The sequence below is a fragment of the Mytilus galloprovincialis genome, chromosome 9 (genome assembly GCF_965363235.1).
Source record: "Mytilus galloprovincialis chromosome 9, xbMytGall1.hap1.1, whole genome shotgun sequence".
In the NCBI taxonomy this organism is placed as follows: domain Eukaryota; kingdom Metazoa; phylum Mollusca; class Bivalvia; order Mytilida; family Mytilidae; genus Mytilus; species Mytilus galloprovincialis.
In genome coordinates this window covers 83976631-83994934 of record NC_134846.1, presented here as the reverse complement: position 1 = coordinate 83994934, position 18304 = coordinate 83976631, and the positions used below count along the sequence as shown (strand labels likewise).

Sequence of the window (18304 nt, the reverse complement as noted above, 5' to 3'; positions counted from 1 at the left end):
TCATGGGGAAAAAACGACAAATCAAAGAATTCAACATTATATATAGCTAATATAGGACAATGGTATTGATTAAAAATTACACCACTCCATACCCTTTTGTTTTCCAGATAATTAATATTGCCAATAATTAACAAGTTCCGGGTCGAATCCAATAGTATAGTCACCTGTTACATATTACCTTATCTGTACGTTCCGCATCTGACAGGCGCACCACCAAACGGTGTATTTAGGATTTTGATATATACACGGGTCATAGTCACAGGGTTGACACTACTAAATTCAATCATTGTCACATTGTTCCCTATTGTAGTATTTTAATCAGTATGACTTTCTAAGATGACAATACGAATACTAAAAATCTGGACTTAACTTGAATTAAGGCCGTATAGGTACAGTTTTCAATTTCTTGGCCGGCATGACGCAAAACATCGAATCAAAGAATTCAACTTTATTTATAACTATTATAGTTTTCCAATAATTAGTATTACCAATAATTGATAAGTTCCAGGTCGACGGGTTCAAACAGAAAGATTTTGAAAGCAGAGAAAACTGTGCATCAATTATAATCGGCATGACTTTATCAGATGACAATACCAATACTAAAATTAATAAGGCTTACGCATAGTTATATACTTTAATTCAGTAACGGACCCGCGATATCACGAGTGTGATTTAGTAACATATATAAAGGTTTAGGATGAACACGGATGCGGCCGCTTTCATTTTTGACAAAAACCATCTGAAAAGTGACATTTTTTGGCATATTTGATGGATATTTCATATATAAGCTTGAATCGGAGCGTTTTATATGACTAAATCTGTTAAAATCTTTCGCATAAACTAATTGAATCAACTGAAATAGACACTTAAGTGTTTAAAAAGTGTCCAAAATTATTCGTCAGATGAACCTAAGATTTGAGGTCAAAATCGTCCCTTACCGGACCTACTCCTATAAAAACGACACACTGAGCACAATTTAGCCGTGATATATAGGCCACTCACCCTTAAATTAATTTACGTTACATATTTCGTCCTATATTAGATAGTTAGATCGATAATTTTATTAAACAATCATTGTTCTCAAAATGGTTCCATTATTTTATCATATTGATAATTACATAATAAAGTGTAGGGAGTGAACATATTCCGATCACATGCCATATTTGATTTTTGTAAACTAAGAGGACAGATTATTTATTTTCTGCACTGTTGAAGTAAGATTTTTCATTTTCATTAAAACAAGGGACTGATTATTTATTTTCACAATTATATTTATAATATTTGACAACATACAATTTTTTTTTAATATAAATAATGCATATTCAAATCATTATGTACCATTTATTCAGAATGAATCATCATCATCAGTGGAAATGCATCTTCTGAATATCCAACTGTATATATGTTCCAGACCATATGAGTATTTGGACCGTACGCGTACGGTCCGGACCGTATACGTATACTCGTACGGTCCGACCATACGCGTACGGTCGGACCGTATGAGTATACGCGTACGGTCCAGCTGATGTTTTGGGATCATAATGGTTAAATTTAAACAAATATTTATCAAAATCATTATTTTTAGTTATACAAATTGATTTTATTACATGTATATGGATGAAATGATTAAGCGAACAATTGAAATTAAATATGTGTTTATTTTTATATCCGTGATTCCTATTTTGGTACTCAAGGTGACACTGACTTCCACAAAGAACGTCATATTTTTTTTTACAGTAACATAATTTGTTCATGCACGTTGCCAAATGCATTTTTTTTGTAAAGTTCCTTAATATTCTAAAACGATTGTCCTCCCACTCTAAGTTTACTTCCGAATACTTCAATTTTAATTAGCATACTTCCTATCAATATATGAATTACTGACATGCTAAATACAGGAGATTAACAGATCAAATAAACGTGATTTTTAAAAATAGTTATAACATTATTTTGTTTTATTTCAATTACTATTGAACTTTTTACATTAATTTGAGATGTAAGCTATGTTGATCGTATACATTTGTATCTGATAAACGTGACCAACTTCTTAATATTAGTCAGACCGTACGCGTACGGTCCGACCGTATGCGTATTTTGAAAATATACGCATACGGTCCAGACCGTACGCGTACGGTCCAAATACTCATACGGTCCGGAACATATACATGTATTGCATACATACAATGTATTAAAGTTTTGATGTAATTAGCCTGTTTTTAAAGTATTGCAAAACATTTATTCCGAGCGGAGCGAGGCTAAAAAAAATGAGGGGTTTCGGTCCCGCTGAAGGCCCCAGGAAGCTATAGAACTAATGATGCAAAATTGTGCTCTTTGAGTGTTTCCCAGACCCTTTCTTAATCTGAAATTGCAAGTTCTGTTTTAATCATTTTTTGACAATATTATGGTCTCAAAGAAAAATGTATAGATTTAGTGTAAGACTTAGGTTTTAAGGGACAACATCAAAAGACCAATATGTAGGATAAATCCAAAATTTAATTCTCATAGTTAAGTATGTGACTGCTGGTTTTTTATTTTTAAATCATGATCAAGTTAATAACAAAAATACTAAAAGACAAAAGGAATGCAACACAAACAGAATACAGAAGGGCAATCGATGAACAAAAGACAAATTACATGGGAAAAAAACAGGGGCTACGTCTGAGGGAATATACAAAACTTCCTCCTCGCCATGAAAACAATTTGATATGAAAACAAGCTTTTGGTTTTGAATTTCCTGCATGAGGCATATGCCCAAATGTAGTTACTGCCCTGTAATATATCTGAGGTAAGTGTTCCTAGGAAAATATACCTCAAGTTAAATGAAACCCATTTTTAGACATTTAAATATTTTTAAATAATATTTGTACCTTTTTTGGAAAGTGTTTCCCGATTTTTTTGTGGAAAAAGTTGAATTTTATGAAGAATTTGATGCCATTTTATGCTTTCGAATAGACCTGCCGAGTTATTTATTTTTAATACATTGCAAGTCAAGTTATTTATTTTCAAACTACCACAGAACAAAAAAGGCAAAAATGAGCAACTTGGCAAAAAAAATGCAGGATGACAATTTATGTAAAAAGTCAGGATAAACTAAGAAGAAAAAAATGCAGGACCGAAAAGAATGAAAAATAAAAAGGCAGGACAGAGATTACAACTAAAACAAATGTAGGTCAACATTTTTCATCCTAGCCCCCCCCCCCCCCTAAAAATCAAATGGTAGCTCCATAATTTTTGAATGATGGTATTTAACACTAACAAATAGTCTTTTGTGCGATATCCTTGAGTAAAACCAATAATCTCACTTCTTATTATATCTCTAGTTTTTAAAAATTTTGATCACCGTGTTATTTAGAATTCAATTAAATAAAGTGCCTATGTTTTATGCCCCTGTAGTTTTCTGTACCACGTTTAAAGCCATACTTTTGTAGCGGGTGGGGTGGGAGGATAAAGCCTTGACCCCATAATCTACTTCAAAATACTAAATCAAAGAGTTTTTGTATTTAGAGGTATACAATCAGTTTGGTTATATTTTATCATTTCCTTCGCGAGGTCATGCTAAATCCACTTGATTTAGAACTTTTAAGACTATTTATTATGACCCACATTTGAATACTATATATATATATATATATATATATATAGCTAGATTGTACGTATCGGTACCAGGGGCGTATCCATGTTTTTAAAATAAAAGCTTAAAACACATTTGAACAAAAACAAAATAGCTTAATGACAGCGTACCATTAAGAATATGAACAGGTTCAAAAATTATAATAAGTGGTTTAGGAGGAGTTGCGGATACAACATAGGTATGCCCTATTTTACGGCGATGGCAAAGTCGATGTTTTTCCAATAGAAACCCATAAATATTTTGAACAAAAACACAATAGGAGGGGATTATATGACTTATAATCCGAGAGAGAGTTGCATTTTGTTCTGATAAGTGGTAAAGGAGGAGATGCGGATACAAAGTAACTGTTTGTGTAATTGTTGCATTAAAGAAAGTTTCTTTTTAATAAACGTTTTAATTTTTTGCCCCGACACATTTTTTTTTCTCTAGCGCTAGTATTGGTATGTACAGGGACTTTCTATACTAAAGTTAGTAAAGAAAGTCCGTGGTATGTACTCCGGCCCCGGGGAACTCCAATACAGTGGTTTCAAGTAAGATAGGTTATTGTTTCATTTCATGTATATATAGTGATGTTAAACACTATGATTGAGAAGAAAAACTCGTGTAATATAAAAGTTACCATCATCTCCAAACTATTTTTATTGACAGTTACCACCATCCCACCTTGGAGTTACCATCATCATCGCATTTTTATTGTGTTAAACTTTAACTTTCTCAGTAACGGACAACTATTTAAGGTTAATATTTTACAGACTCATTGCTAATGTTAATACCCAAACGACGGCTGAGGACTGTTAGTAATTTAGTGATTGATAAGCAATGTTTCTTTCTTTATTTTGTTGGACAGATGAGTAATCAATGATAAAATCTTTTTGGTGATCAAATTTTTATTTTATCCGATTCCAGATTTCTCATAATGTCGGTTAGCTACCAGTACTGTCACTGTTATAAAATTCAACGTTCAGCTCCTCATTACTAGTACCTCGAATCACAAGGAAAATATGATTAAATATACCTCATATCATCTTTACTTTTGTTTATTATCCCAGCTATCCAACTTATTTCAAAGAAATTGAAATACTTTTTCTCCAAGTTTTATACTTATTTGAAACATGGTATCATTTATGCAGTACAATGACAGAATAAAAAAGAGGGGCTATACGGAGTAGTGTCGTCATACGTATGTTGTTGATACAGACAAGACAATATATATTGTCAAAATGTTATATACGGAAGTTTTCAAATGCAGGAACTGAACCCAAGAATTTTACAGAGAAGGGCATATATTTCTAACTGAATAGAGAAAAATGGCCAAAAGAATTACAGAATACAGAAATGTAGATCTCCTCCCCTAATAAAGACCGTAATATATAGCATTGTGACGGATAGTTTTGTTTAATATATTTAACTGCTTTTAATTTCGAAAAGAATGTTGTACAAGGTGTTGTTAATAAAAGTAGTGGACAATATATCATGCCCTTTCAACCGACGTCCTAATTTCGATGAAAGAAATTAAAAGCTTCAGAATCTCTCCTTGTGCAACACGAAAAAAGAAAGAGCAATTTGTATGGCTTCTTTCAATTGAATAATTGTTAAATCGTATTGAATTCGGTATCAAATTTATATTAATCATGATCAATCATAGAAGCTTCATATCTTGAATATCAAAAACAGGTCTAAATTATTTACATGCATTACGATTGATATAAAAACATCCGGTTCGTTTTTTTTTCTTCTAGATTTGAGAAAGAAGCAACTCTGTTACCCTCAAACAATTGGTTTATAAAAATTGTTACATGGTGTCTTCTTATGTCGTCTGAATTACAATATATTATTGATCTGTAAGTAATATCCGCCATCCATTATATCTATCTAATATGTTTATTTGGCATGCCATACTCGATAAAAGTGCGGACGTGATTGAAAGCACTCTTTACCAAATTACATTCCACGGAGGTTACATTTCGACGATTTCGTCATTTATGAACCATAATATGTATATCTAAAGATCGAAGTTGTACTAAAATTTAATGTTGACACCGATAATCGATCTGTTGGATGTGGAATTTATTTTCGAAATTGATGTTTTTTAAGAATTGGCCATTCCACGGAGATTACATGCTTAACAAATCTCTACAGTTTTCAACTTTGCTTCGTTTTTCAGACTGATGTAACTTGGAATAAATGACCATAGTTATAAAGAAAATTATTTAGGGTAACCTTATGATCAATTTATTCAAATTATTACACTCTATAGTGTACTTAATATTTTGTCCTGCTTGGTCTTTTATCCATCAACGGAAAGGAGTAGGGGCAATAAGGGCCAAAATCGGCCCCAGCCTAGAACAAATTCATTTTTTCTGAAAATCATGCCTAAACTATCCAATTTATAAAACAGAAAAGATTTTGTTCATATCTCAAGCCGTTTTTGCGCAAGAAACTTTTAAAACTGATGACAGATAAATAAAAATATCGTCTATTTTCATGGAATATTTTTATTTGTAGCCGTTTTGAAGTTTCAATGTAGCATATACTATTTTAACATTCAGTTGATTAAGGAAATGCTATTTTTCAACTCATACAGTGTACAAATGCTATTTTATAATATTTGTTTACAATTCAATAAACTTACAATAACATAGTTACCGTTGCTATGGCAACAGAAACATACCTAAAAATAATCAAATCCTAGATAAGCGCTTTCAGATACATGAGATAGCTTGGAATGGGTGTTTAAATGTTGGACGATATATTTTTCTCTCTCTTTTAAGACCTCTGGATCAATATATTTTCGATTTTCAATATAAACATGGTAAAACCTAGGTCATAGACCTTAGTTTTTTTCTCGAAATTATTGGAATTAACAAAACCACAGTTATTTCATAAGGTTAAATAGGAGAAACCAATTTTTTCCTTATTGAGGAAAAATTCAATAATAGAATTGTTTAAAATTAAAGGAGAAAATTGTTTTTCATAAATATTTCAGAAACATCAAATCAAAATGTCAGTAATAGGCCCTGTTTCCATGAAGAAAAAACAACAACAAATTGTCCTATAAAATTCTGTATGATCATTTGAAAATGATAATTCTCTCTAAATATTCTAAATACACTTGAAGACACTTAATTTTTGAAAAGGAGCAATTTTAAATTTCAAGTCTTGTTTGTTAATGATACTTTCTAAAATATTCTTAAACCAAGATTATTTTCTAAGATGCCCAGAAATATGCCCAGAAAAAGAATCAGATCTACCGTGAACAGTATACCAATTCGAAAAAAAAAATATATCTGTTTTTTTATCAATTGATTTGTTATTGGGTCCTTATCTATATTAATTCTCACTTAGAACTTTCATAGGTCCCCGTTTAATGTGGACATCTACACTGGAAATAGAATTAACAATAGGCATATGCATACAGTATTTTTATCAAAGAATCTTGTAAAATATTTATCAATTCTGCATTATGTGACAAATTATTCTTTATTTTCTGCTGTCCGCAATTTTCCTTTAGCAAGGAATGGATATACTCTAAATACCCAAGTCAAAAGCTATAAAGAACATACACTGTCATTATGCTTTATCATGAACATAAGTTTTAATGAGGTACTATTTGTTAAATTTTACAATTAATTAGAAATAGTCACATGAAAAACGTGTATATGAAGAAATATGTTGAACTAGTAAATCAACATATTAGAAAACATGAAGTTATTGTCTGAGAAATTAAAAAAAAAAAACCACAAACTACAACTTGATACGGTTGGCCGCTGACAAAATATGTACAGTATATGATTAAAAAAGAAATTAAACGTTTTGTTATTTCTTCCAAATTGAAAAAAACAAATTATGAATTTTCATGTCATTCACTCTTCATCATTTGCTTCCTCGTTGTCACTCTCGTCAACAGTAACTGGATCTGGCAGGTTACGAGCGTCGAGAAGATATTTGCTCCAATCACGACAGTTTTCAAAAATGTTATCCGTGTACTTTCCAATACCAAGATACCAAATTAAGGCTGTAACATGGGAGCAGGTTCCTACAACCCGACTTCCGGCTTTGCACTGGCAATACCAACCCACGACACTAATGTCATCATATTTAACCCATACACGATAGCGTTTTGATGATATATGTCTTGACTGAATTTTAGCACACAAAAGATTCTCTTCATGGTCACATGTAAAAACTTCATAATTACCATCGTCATCTAGGTGTTCTCTGGTATAACATGGAGCAAGTTTTAGTTGGTAGACTCCAACAGTAATATTTCTTATATCTTCTTCTGATAAACGAGGAAAAGTAGGGGCGGATGAAGCATCAATCTTTTGCCATTTACAAGAACGTTTGTCAAGGCCTTCCTCTATTATTTTCTCATGGAGTAAGTTCTTTTGCTTTGAAAGATAAAGCATTTTAGACGCCAATTGTTCATCTTGTTCTAAGTCACCTGTATTTAGTTCTGGCCAATATTTGTTCATGATTGCACAGGCAATATTTACATAATCAGATACAAACGGAATCTGGCTATTTGGTAAAACTCTATCAAGATATTTCCATGATTTAATGCGGCCATTAACGGACTCTACCACCCAACGGATTTTTGTAACAAGTCTTGTTACGTTGCTGTCTTCAACTGGAAGTTGAGACTCCCCTTTGTTATTAAAAGCTGGCATTTTTGTTTGAATACCCATTTCTTGCAGTAAGTCAAGTGCATCTCTAAAGCCACGATCGACAATCATTATGTCATCCTCAGTCACCCATTCTTTAAATTCTTCAATGTCATGTTGAATTATGTGCTTCATTATTTGTGCATCGTTGTTTTTGCCGTCGCTAAAGTACGGTCCAATTACACTTATTATGTAACCAGAAGTTGTTACAAAGACCATTGGTTTAACCAATGGTCGATGTTTGTGCATGCTAAAACATTTACGTTGGAACTTGAATTGTGAACTTTTCTGGATATAGATATAAGTGCCATCTGCGACTATAATTGCAGAATACATTCCTTTTCCGAACAGTGATTGCGCTAGAGGTCGAGTATGTGATGTTATAACCTCTTCCCTACTTATATGATTAAATCCTAGATTAGAGGGAACAAAATTTTCAGACAAGTATTTTCTAGCTGATGCAATAGCACGTCTAACAGAATCTTTACCAAGATTAAAAAGTGTTGATAAAAGTTTATTTGATAAACCAGACTTCAATTTTGTTAGAAATATTCCAATGCATGTCCGGACACTTTGAGTACGAGAATCTCGCAAATTACCCTTTTGGACAATTGAACATAGGTCATTAAAGTTTTCCTTAGAAAGGCCTGTTAGATTTAAAATGTCTGAGCTTGTAAGTGCGTTTTCTGTATCAAAATCTATTCGCCGCTTGCTTCCTCTCAAAGCCATATCTCGGATTTGCGTAATTAGGTCCATTAAATCAGTACGGTTGAAAATGGACGAAGACTGCGAATGTGAAATTCTGTCAAGTGCATCAGGTAAAAATATGTCATTGCACAAGTGTCCTGGACAACATCTGGCACCAACTGTGAGTATAATGAGTTTATCCAAAAATATATTAAATCTAGCGTTTGTTGGGACAACTACTATCTTTGGACCTCGGCGTTTACACACAACACACTGCGAGTGGCCACCTCCAGCTGATGGTATAGGCAGTGCGATACTTGGTGGAGATTTACATGGATGACATCTAGCATACTTTGCTGGAGGGACGTACTCTGTGTCATCATTAATTGATTCAGATATTGTAGTTTGTATGGGGCATCTTACATTTGTGTCAATTTCTCGAGAGCATCGTATTCTGCACTTATTACATATAACACTGTTAGCGTGATTAATTTTGTCATGTTCAATGAAAAACTTCTGTTGTAAACATTTACGTAGTGATTTATTGTTGGGTCCTATGAGTTTTCGCCTGTCTCTGGTTTTTGGTCTTTTTGAACACAAAATGCAATTATAGTTTCTGGGCGTTGACATTCTCTGAAAATTAGAAATGGAAATATTTAAACACTTAGCATGAGGTAAATCAGAATAACATGCAGAATATCCAAAGTGTGATTTAAAATCATAAAATACAATATCGTAAATAGATTGTTTTAGCCTGAAAAGACCATGGTGCGTACGTTTCTTAGTTTTGTTGTGTGTATTTGTCTCTGTACGTGTGTGTGTTTACTTTTTTGTTTAATACATGTCAATTTCTTCACGAAATATCAGTTTTAGAATATGCGGTATTCAACCCTGATTGTCCATACTTAATTATTGTTTAACGTTTACAGCTAATTTCCTACTGCGTGTAGAATAAAACTTTGGTTGGCTTGCTTGCTATGTTTGTATAAACATTTAATCAAGTTTTGTAATAAAAATTAGCATCTTCAAACAATATATATATATACTCAGACGTAGTTAAACATGTATATATTACTTTTTAAATTTGATTGGACGTTATCCCAATTACAATTTTACATAATCTAAAAACAAAGCAAACAAGCTAGCCAAAGTCTTGCTCTACATGTATTAGGAAATTAGCTATAAATGGAACCTACTAACAAAAGTGTTTATGTCAGTATAAAAATCACGGATAGTTAATGATAATAAATAAATCTTAAACTCTTCACATATTAGATATACAACCTAAAAACAGGAGAACAAAGATATAACGGATAAACATTCATAGGACAGCTGCTGAACACCACCCCTATAACAACACACACAAACAAAGACAAACAGAGGGAAACATAAAATATTCAACAAAAATGTATCTACTCAATATGCGAAGCTCTTAAGTGTTCTCGAAATGCAAGTAATACATGCTCTTATCAAATTACGTTTATCATAATTACTAGAATTTAAAGCACGCAGTCAATTTCTCTTAATTCTATTCTCACCTTAAGATCAAGAGTTCCTATCAGGAACCGACGTATTCCTTCCATCCATCATACACTTGCATTGTTTAAACCAGCTTAAAATCTGTTGAAAAAAAAGATTATCAAAATAATGTATTCTTTATTTTGAACTGAATATGACAGGATATTAAGTAAACATTTTATGTTTAGAAAGTTTATCAAAATTACTATGAAAATATTAATAACCATTTTTTCAATTTAAAAATAAAAGATAAGTACTTCTATAGCCGCACACTATAAACTGTCAAAAAGTAGTCTTTTTCGTTTCTGTGCATGATAATATAATGTTATCAATTAATCATCATTAAAACATAGGTTTAAACTCTTTATTCGAGCACAAATGCTTTGAGAAACGAATCAGAAAAAAAAGATAAGTAATACCTAAAGTATGGGACCATTAAGTATGTAAGTGACAACTGCTAGTACATTCAGGTGAATTATAATGTTTCTCTTCAAAATCACATGTTTACTGCTCTTCAGTAAATATCTATAAAAAAATCTCATCATTAAAAATCATTCTTTTTAGTGGAGTTCGTGTTGTTTCAATAGTTATTATTTATAACTGTTGATGTAAATGTCCTTTGGTTTTGTGAGTCTTTGTTTACTCCTTGGTTTTGATTGTTATTGTCTTTAAAACGTTATGACAATATTAAAAAAGTAATTTTGCCAAAAAAATTTTTTTGAAAAAATCGCGAGATTCGAACTCGGTATCTTCGCACTTCAAAACTGACGACCTTTACCTCACGGCTATCGCTTCAACTGCTTGTTAGTAGATAAATTACAGGTACTTAAATTCAACAATACGTTAGAAAAATGTCTTGAGCATACGATATCTAAGAAACTACACTGTTTTAGTCTAGAACTTCAAATTGTAGGATAAATTGTGATCTTTTCATTGTTTATTTATAATGTATATATTTATAATATAACGTTATAGAAAAGAAACTCAAAAAAGTTTCTTAGAGCAAGTAGTTTTCAGACTCCGTAAATGATTTCTTTTCTTGGAATCGTCCGCGGCAATATTAATAATATAATATTACGAACTGTTAAATTTTATTGTTCAAAATACCAATTTATTTTTGGTATGTTTTTGATTTTCTTACGGATTCATGTAAGTTTTTTAAGTTGAAATGATCGTGAAAATTCTTGCAGTTTCATATGTACCGTGAGAAGATTAATATTTTAAATACAATACTGTTGTACGGAACCCCGCATATTTCTGTTTAGATAAATTGATAAGTAAAATAATCAACATACCCTTTTGAATTGCAATCGAAATTAATAATCCTTTGCACAGCTATTCTCTAAATAAGTTGAGCTAAGTAGATCTGCTGGTAACTATAGACGCTTTTCTTTTGTGGTTGTCCTAAAAGAGGTCTTCAATCGTATGAACCGGCTTTTTCAAATTTCCGCAACTACTTTTCTATGATCATGTTATATAAAGTGATCAGACGATCTAAATATTTTACATGTCGCAAATCAATTAAGTCAATGTAGAATTAAGTTCTATACTGATTTTTTTTAATTTAATTTAATTTATGGTTTTTTTTTCAATTTTTTACCGGACATCGTTTGCCCTCTCTATTTTGATCCACAGTCACTCATATCTACAATAAACCATGAAAGAGACGAAGACGACTAAAAAAAGTTTTAAAACAATCCACATTCAGAGGCATAATATTAATTTGCATCACGTGGAAGTTAAGTTGTATTTGCGAGTAGACTGGTTATCTGAAAGGGGTATAACGTCAGGCGTTCAATGCCTCCCGAGAAGAAACGATTCCGCTTTTGACAACAAATTAATACCCTCCGCATGCATGTGCCAAAACAATATTTTGCTACTATTTTGTTTGTTTATAGTTCCGTTTATCGTTTAAAGGAAATTTTGGCACATTGTAACAAACTTCAGTTAATTATTTATATGATTTATTTTACACCTAGGACTATATTTTATGTTATCTCTTATTTTCACTAACACCGGTAATCTAGTCAAGCAGACCTTGTTTATCACGTGATTACGCACCTATTGAAATTTAACAGGTGAGTCTCAAATCAGTCGGCACATGATCATTGAGAGTAGCACACGTTTGTGCAGTTGGGTTTGTGGTTTAGATAGCAATTTGGACATTACAATTGTCAGGACAGGACATGGATGTCCAAAGGCTAATTGAAACAACACTCAGGGGTTTTTAGGCCCGGTTTTAGTGTGCGTTGGCACGTTGCTAATTGTCGACTGGTCGGAGATAATGGTGTCGATGAATTAATGGTGTCGGGGTTAAAAATGGTAACAACTCGGTGATATATTGGTTGGAGTTACAACGCATGGAGGCGGTGATAAATTTATAGTCCGTTTCTATTTATTTGGAGCAAAAAGTCCGTAAAATTATATACATTTTTAGTTGAGAAATCGAGAAGTCCGTGCAGTATTTATGCAGTTTAAAGCAGTTATAGTTTGTTATTCAGCATTATATTTATTCATACAAATTTAGTGTTCTCTTCAATCAATTTAGAAGCAACCAGATATATGTGAAAATTAGTTAATTCGTCCGTTTAATTATAAAGAGAAATTTAAAGGGGAACAACCCAGTTCATCATTTACATCTACAGTACGCACAACGAGGAACGTATCCGGGCAGTGTGCGGAAAGTGTGCAGGCCGAAATTTGTTTGATTTATGTTTATTTCATGACATTTTGTTTTGTTCCGTGTGTGTTTATTTAGTTACATTTGTGTTCTCATTTCATATTACATTTTTTGTTGAATTTACTTTATTTTGTTTTGTTAATTAAATTTATATTTTAATTTGGTTTTGTATGACATTGGCCACCTGACAATTCCCAAAGAACTTACTTCGTTACAATGGTGGCAGCGGTGTGATTGTCACTGTGCCAATTGTTATATTAGAAAATATTGTCAGATAGACAACAGGGATTTTTTTTTTGTTATATATTTTGTTTGAACTTTTATGTTTTATTATTTGTTTACATTATCATTTTATTATTATTTGTATTGTACAGTATGGCAGGAAGTGTATTACCCGCTTGGGTTCCGGAGATGTTAGAGAAGGGTGAAACTTTGGAGACATGTTTAGAAATGTTGAAAAACATGCAGTCTACTGAGAGAGAAGCTAGAATGGAAGAGAGAGAGATGAGAAAGATAGAGATGGAAAAAGAGGTACGTTTAAAAGAGTTAGAGCTTAGAGAGAAAGAAATGGCTCAAGGTGTTGCACCACCACAGACACATTCAAGTTTGAAGTCGAAACTTCCTAAATTTAAGGAAGGTGAAGACCCAGATGTATTTTTAAGGTCCTTTGAGAAATTGGTGGTTTTGCATAAAATACCCAAGTCTGAGTGGGCCCTTAGATTAGTCCCTTTACTTTGTGGGAAAGCTTTAGAGGCATTTTCTAGATTGTCTGAAGAGGACAGTAAAAATTATGATAAAATTAAATCTGCTATTTTATGTAGATACGAGCTTACTGCCGAGGCATACAGGGAGAAGTTCAGAAGTGAACGCCAGTCTTCGGATGAGTCATTTAAGGAATTTTCAGTCAGACTAGTAGGTTTTCTTAGACATTGGTTGGAGCGTGAGTTGATAGGCACTGATTTTGATAGATTTGTTGATTTAGTTACTAGAGAACAGTTAATGGTAAGTTGTAATAAAGAGCTCAAACTTTGGATCAAGGAACAGAAACCGAAAACAATTGATGAGTTGGTAGACAAAGCTGAGGCTTTTCAGCAAGCACATAAAGATGAACAGGTAAGTTCTAAATCAGTTGGGAGAATTGACACCGACCAATCTAAACAACAAGGTAGATATAACCAATCAAAAGGAAGACAACCTGACACTAGGACTTGTTTTATTTGTAAGAACATTGGTCATATAGCTACGCACTGTCCTACAAGGACGAACCGGTCAAAGGAGGATAATTTTAAGCCAGGTAAGTTTGGTTTGTGCATACAGAGTAGACAGGAGTATAGAGTAGATGATTATATTAGTGGTGTGACTGTTAAGTTGCCTGGTGTTTCATGTAATGGCGACAAGGTACAGGTACATGGACTTGATATAGTAGAAGGTAAGATCGATAGTGATAAAATCTCAGTTTTGAGAGATACAGGTTGTTCTACTGTATTTGTTCATAGTAGGTTTACTAACCCAGATTGTCTTACAGGTCAGACTAGAGACATATGTTTAGCAGATGGTTCAGTGAAGCAGTGTCCAGAAGTATGTATTAATATTTCTACTCCTTATATTTCAGGTGATATTATTGCATTGATCTTAGATACACCGTTTGCAGATCTGATTGTTGGAAACTATGTGAACACATCAGTACCACATAGTGTCGATGGTTTATCAGTGACTAGTGGAGAAGATATTTTTGTTTCAGGTGACTCAGTCCCATGTCATGCAGTTGAGACTCGATCTCGAAAGAAGAAGCAGGATGAAGCAGATATTATGATTGATCAGACGAATGTTCAGCGTAGTAGCGATATACCTATATCTCATTCTATAGATTTTTCAGACGTATGCCATGATTTTAAGATTTGTGATAGGAAGCAGTTGATTGAGTTACAGAAGACAGATGAGACTTTGGATAAGGTAAAATCTTATGTAAGTGATGTGCATGATAACCCAGCATCTTATTTTATATATAATTCAGATTTACTATATAGAGTGTATACTAAGCCAAGTGGTGAAGTTATTCAGCAAATTGTATTACCAAGCAAGTTGAGAGGAACAGTTCTTTCGTTGGGACATGATATTCCGTTGGCAGGTCACCTTGGGAATAAGAAAACAAGAGACAGAATCATGCAGCACTTTTTCTGGCCAGGTATATTTAATGATATTGCCGAATACTGTAGGTCTTGTCCAGATTGTCAGATAGGTACATCGAAGGGTAGAGTACCACGTGCTCCATTGATTAGCATACCACCTATGGATGAGCCATTTCAGCGCATTGCTATTGATTTTGTTGGCCCTTTGCCTATGACTGATGACAAAAACCGTTATGTACTTGTTTGCGTCGATTATTCCACTAAATATCCAGAAGCAATTCCTTTAAAAGATCAAGAAGCTTCTACAGTCGCTAATGCTCTTATAAGTTTATTTTCTAGAGTTGGCATACCCAGGGAGCTGTTGACAGACCAAGGCAGTAACTTTATGTCAGAGCTGATGGTTGAGGTATGTAGACTATTAAAGATAAGTAAGTTACGCACTAGTCCTTATCATGCTATGTGTAATGGACTCTGTGAAAAGTTTAACGGTGTACTGAAGAAAATGTTGAAGGCATATGCACGACAGACACCAAAAACATGGGATGCATATATCCCTTACTTATTATTTGCATATCGGGAGGTACCAAATGAGAGTACTGGTTTCTCACCGTTTGAATTGTTATATGGCAGGCACATTAGAGGACCTCTAGCAGTACTTAAAGAAGAGTGGGAAGAGCCTAGTACATGTCAAAACTCTGTGTTGAGTTATTTATTAGACACTAGAGAAAAGTTGAGAACAATGGCTGAGTACGCCATTGAAAATGAAACAAAAGCGAAACAAAGACAGAAGTTTTATTATGATAGAAAAGCTAGAGACAGAAAGATTGAAGTTGGTCAAAAGGTGCTTATATTATTGCCTACACATACATCAAAGCTGTTAGCGAGTTGGAAAGGACCATTTATAGTGACTGATAAAGTTAGTCCTGTTGACTATAAGGTCAAGGTTAGAGGAAAAGACAAAGTATTTCATGTAAATATGTTGAAGTTATGGCATGAGCGGGTAGATAATGATCTTGATAATAATGTCACAACAGATATTGCTGCGTGCTTAAATGTAATTTCAGGTCTTAACACAGATGAAGGCACAGATGATAGTGAGATGACTACAGATATAACTCCAGTGTTGAAAAGCAAAGAAAATGTAGATGACGTTACGATCTCACCAGAATTGACAACTGTCGAAAAACAGCAGCTTAAAGAATTACTATCAGAATATGAAGACATCTTTAGTGACGTACCTAAGGTAACAAATATTATAGAACATAGAGTAGTTACAAAAACAGATGAACCGATTTACCAACGTCCGTACCCACTACCATACGCACTTAGAGATAAGGTCAGAGAAGAGATTGACAATATGTTAGCTGCAGGTATAGTTGAGCCGTCTGACAGTCCGTATGCAGCTCCGATAGTACTGATCAAGAAAAAAGACAACACACTTAGATTTTGTGCCGATTATCGTTCCTTGAACAAACAGACTATCTTTGACCCGATTTTTATGCCACGCATGGATGAGGTACTGATTAAAGTCAGCAGAGCACGATATATCAGTAAACTTGATTTAACTAAGGGCTATTGGCAGGTACCACTTGATAAAGATAGCCGACAGAAGAGCGCATTTATAACGCCGTTCGGACATTATCAGTTTACTGTTACTCCATTTGGTATGATGAACTCAGGTGCTACTTTTGTTCGTATGATGGATAAAGTTCTGGCAGGATACGAGGAATTTGCTGACTCGTTCATTGATGATATTGGTATATTTAGCGATACATGGGAGTACCATATTGAGCATTTAAGGGCAGTATTCGATTCACTGAGACAGGCAAACCTCGTTGCAAAACCGAGTAAGTGTTTATTTGGCTACGATGAGCTTGAGTTTTTAGGACATATTGCCGGCGGTGGCAAGATTAAGCCTGTTCAGGACAAGGTATCTGCTATACATGAATTTCCAGTGCCTGTCACGAAGAAACAGGTGAGATCATTTCTCGGTCTGATAGGTTTCTACAGGAAGTTTATACCACAGTTCTCCGACATATCCGTACCTTTGACTGACCTTACAAAGAAAAACAAACCAAATAAAGTTGAATGGTCAGACACAACACAAAAATCTTTTGACAAGCTTAAAGAGTGTATTTGTAGTGACTCTGTATTACGGAGTCCAGATTTTTCTAAAAAGTTTATTTTGCAGACTGATGCGTCCGGTAAGGGTCTAGGTGCTGTACTAGAGCAAGAATTTGATGACGGAAGGCGTCCAATTATGTTTATCAGCAAGAAACTCTCTGGAGCGGAATGCAACTACGCAGTGGTAGAAAAGGAGTGCTTTGCCATAGTGTGGGCGGTTAAAACTTTGAGAAACTATCTAGAGGGTAAAGAGTTTGCTATTAATACTGATCATGCTCCTTTACAGTGGTTACAGAGGATGAAAACCAGTAACCAACGGTTACTCCGTTGGAGTTTGATACTTCAGGAATTTAATTATACAGTTTTTTACATTGCAGGCAAGACAAACATTGTTGCAGATGTTTTGTCTAGATGTGGCGATATTTAGATAACCCCTGAGTGTGACGTTATTACAGCGTTATTGTGTTAATTTTGGTTTTATTTTAGTGTTACAGGACTGAATTTTTTTTATGTTTGATGTGTACATATTTGTTTTTTTTTTTTTTTTTACTGATATAGCTTAATTTCAGATTAGATTTTGAAGTTTGTTGTTTCTGGTCGGACTAAATGTTCTTTAGTCTCCTGGAAAGGGACGTTTGTCTGTCGTTCATTGATGATATTGGTATATTTAGCGATACATGGGAGTACCATATTGAGCATTTAAGGGCAGTATTCGATTCACTGAGACAGGCAAACCTCGTTGCAAAACCGAGTAAGTGTTTATTTGGCTACGATGAGCTTGAGTTTTTAGGACATATTGCCGGCGGTGGCAAGATTAAGCCTGTTCAGGACAAGGTATCTGCTATACATGAATTTCCAGTGCCTGTCACGA

At 33.7% G+C, this 18304-nt stretch overlaps 1 protein-coding gene and 1 long non-coding RNA gene across 2 annotated transcripts; one reads left to right on the top strand and one right to left on the bottom strand.

Annotated features, from left to right (window-relative positions):
- Window positions 1-8887: 8887 nt before the first annotated feature.
- LOC143046186 (uncharacterized) lies at window positions 8888-11265 on the bottom strand. The gene is made up of 3 exons (XR_012969088.1): window positions 10920-11265; window positions 10521-10602; window positions 8888-9615 (listed from the first exon to the last, which is right to left on the bottom strand). It is a non-coding gene; the product is annotated as an uncharacterized LOC143046186 (long non-coding RNA).
- Window positions 11266-13422: 2157 nt separating this feature from the next.
- On the top strand, window positions 13423-18065 carry LOC143046185 (uncharacterized). The gene is made up of 2 exons (XM_076219226.1): window positions 13423-16552; window positions 17501-18065. The coding sequence occupies exons 1-2, from the start codon at window positions 13556-13558 to the stop codon at window positions 17858-17860; spliced, it is 3357 nt and encodes a 1118-aa protein (XP_076075341.1). The 5' UTR covers window positions 13423-13555; the 3' UTR covers window positions 17861-18065.
- Window positions 18066-18304: the final 239 nt, after the last annotated feature.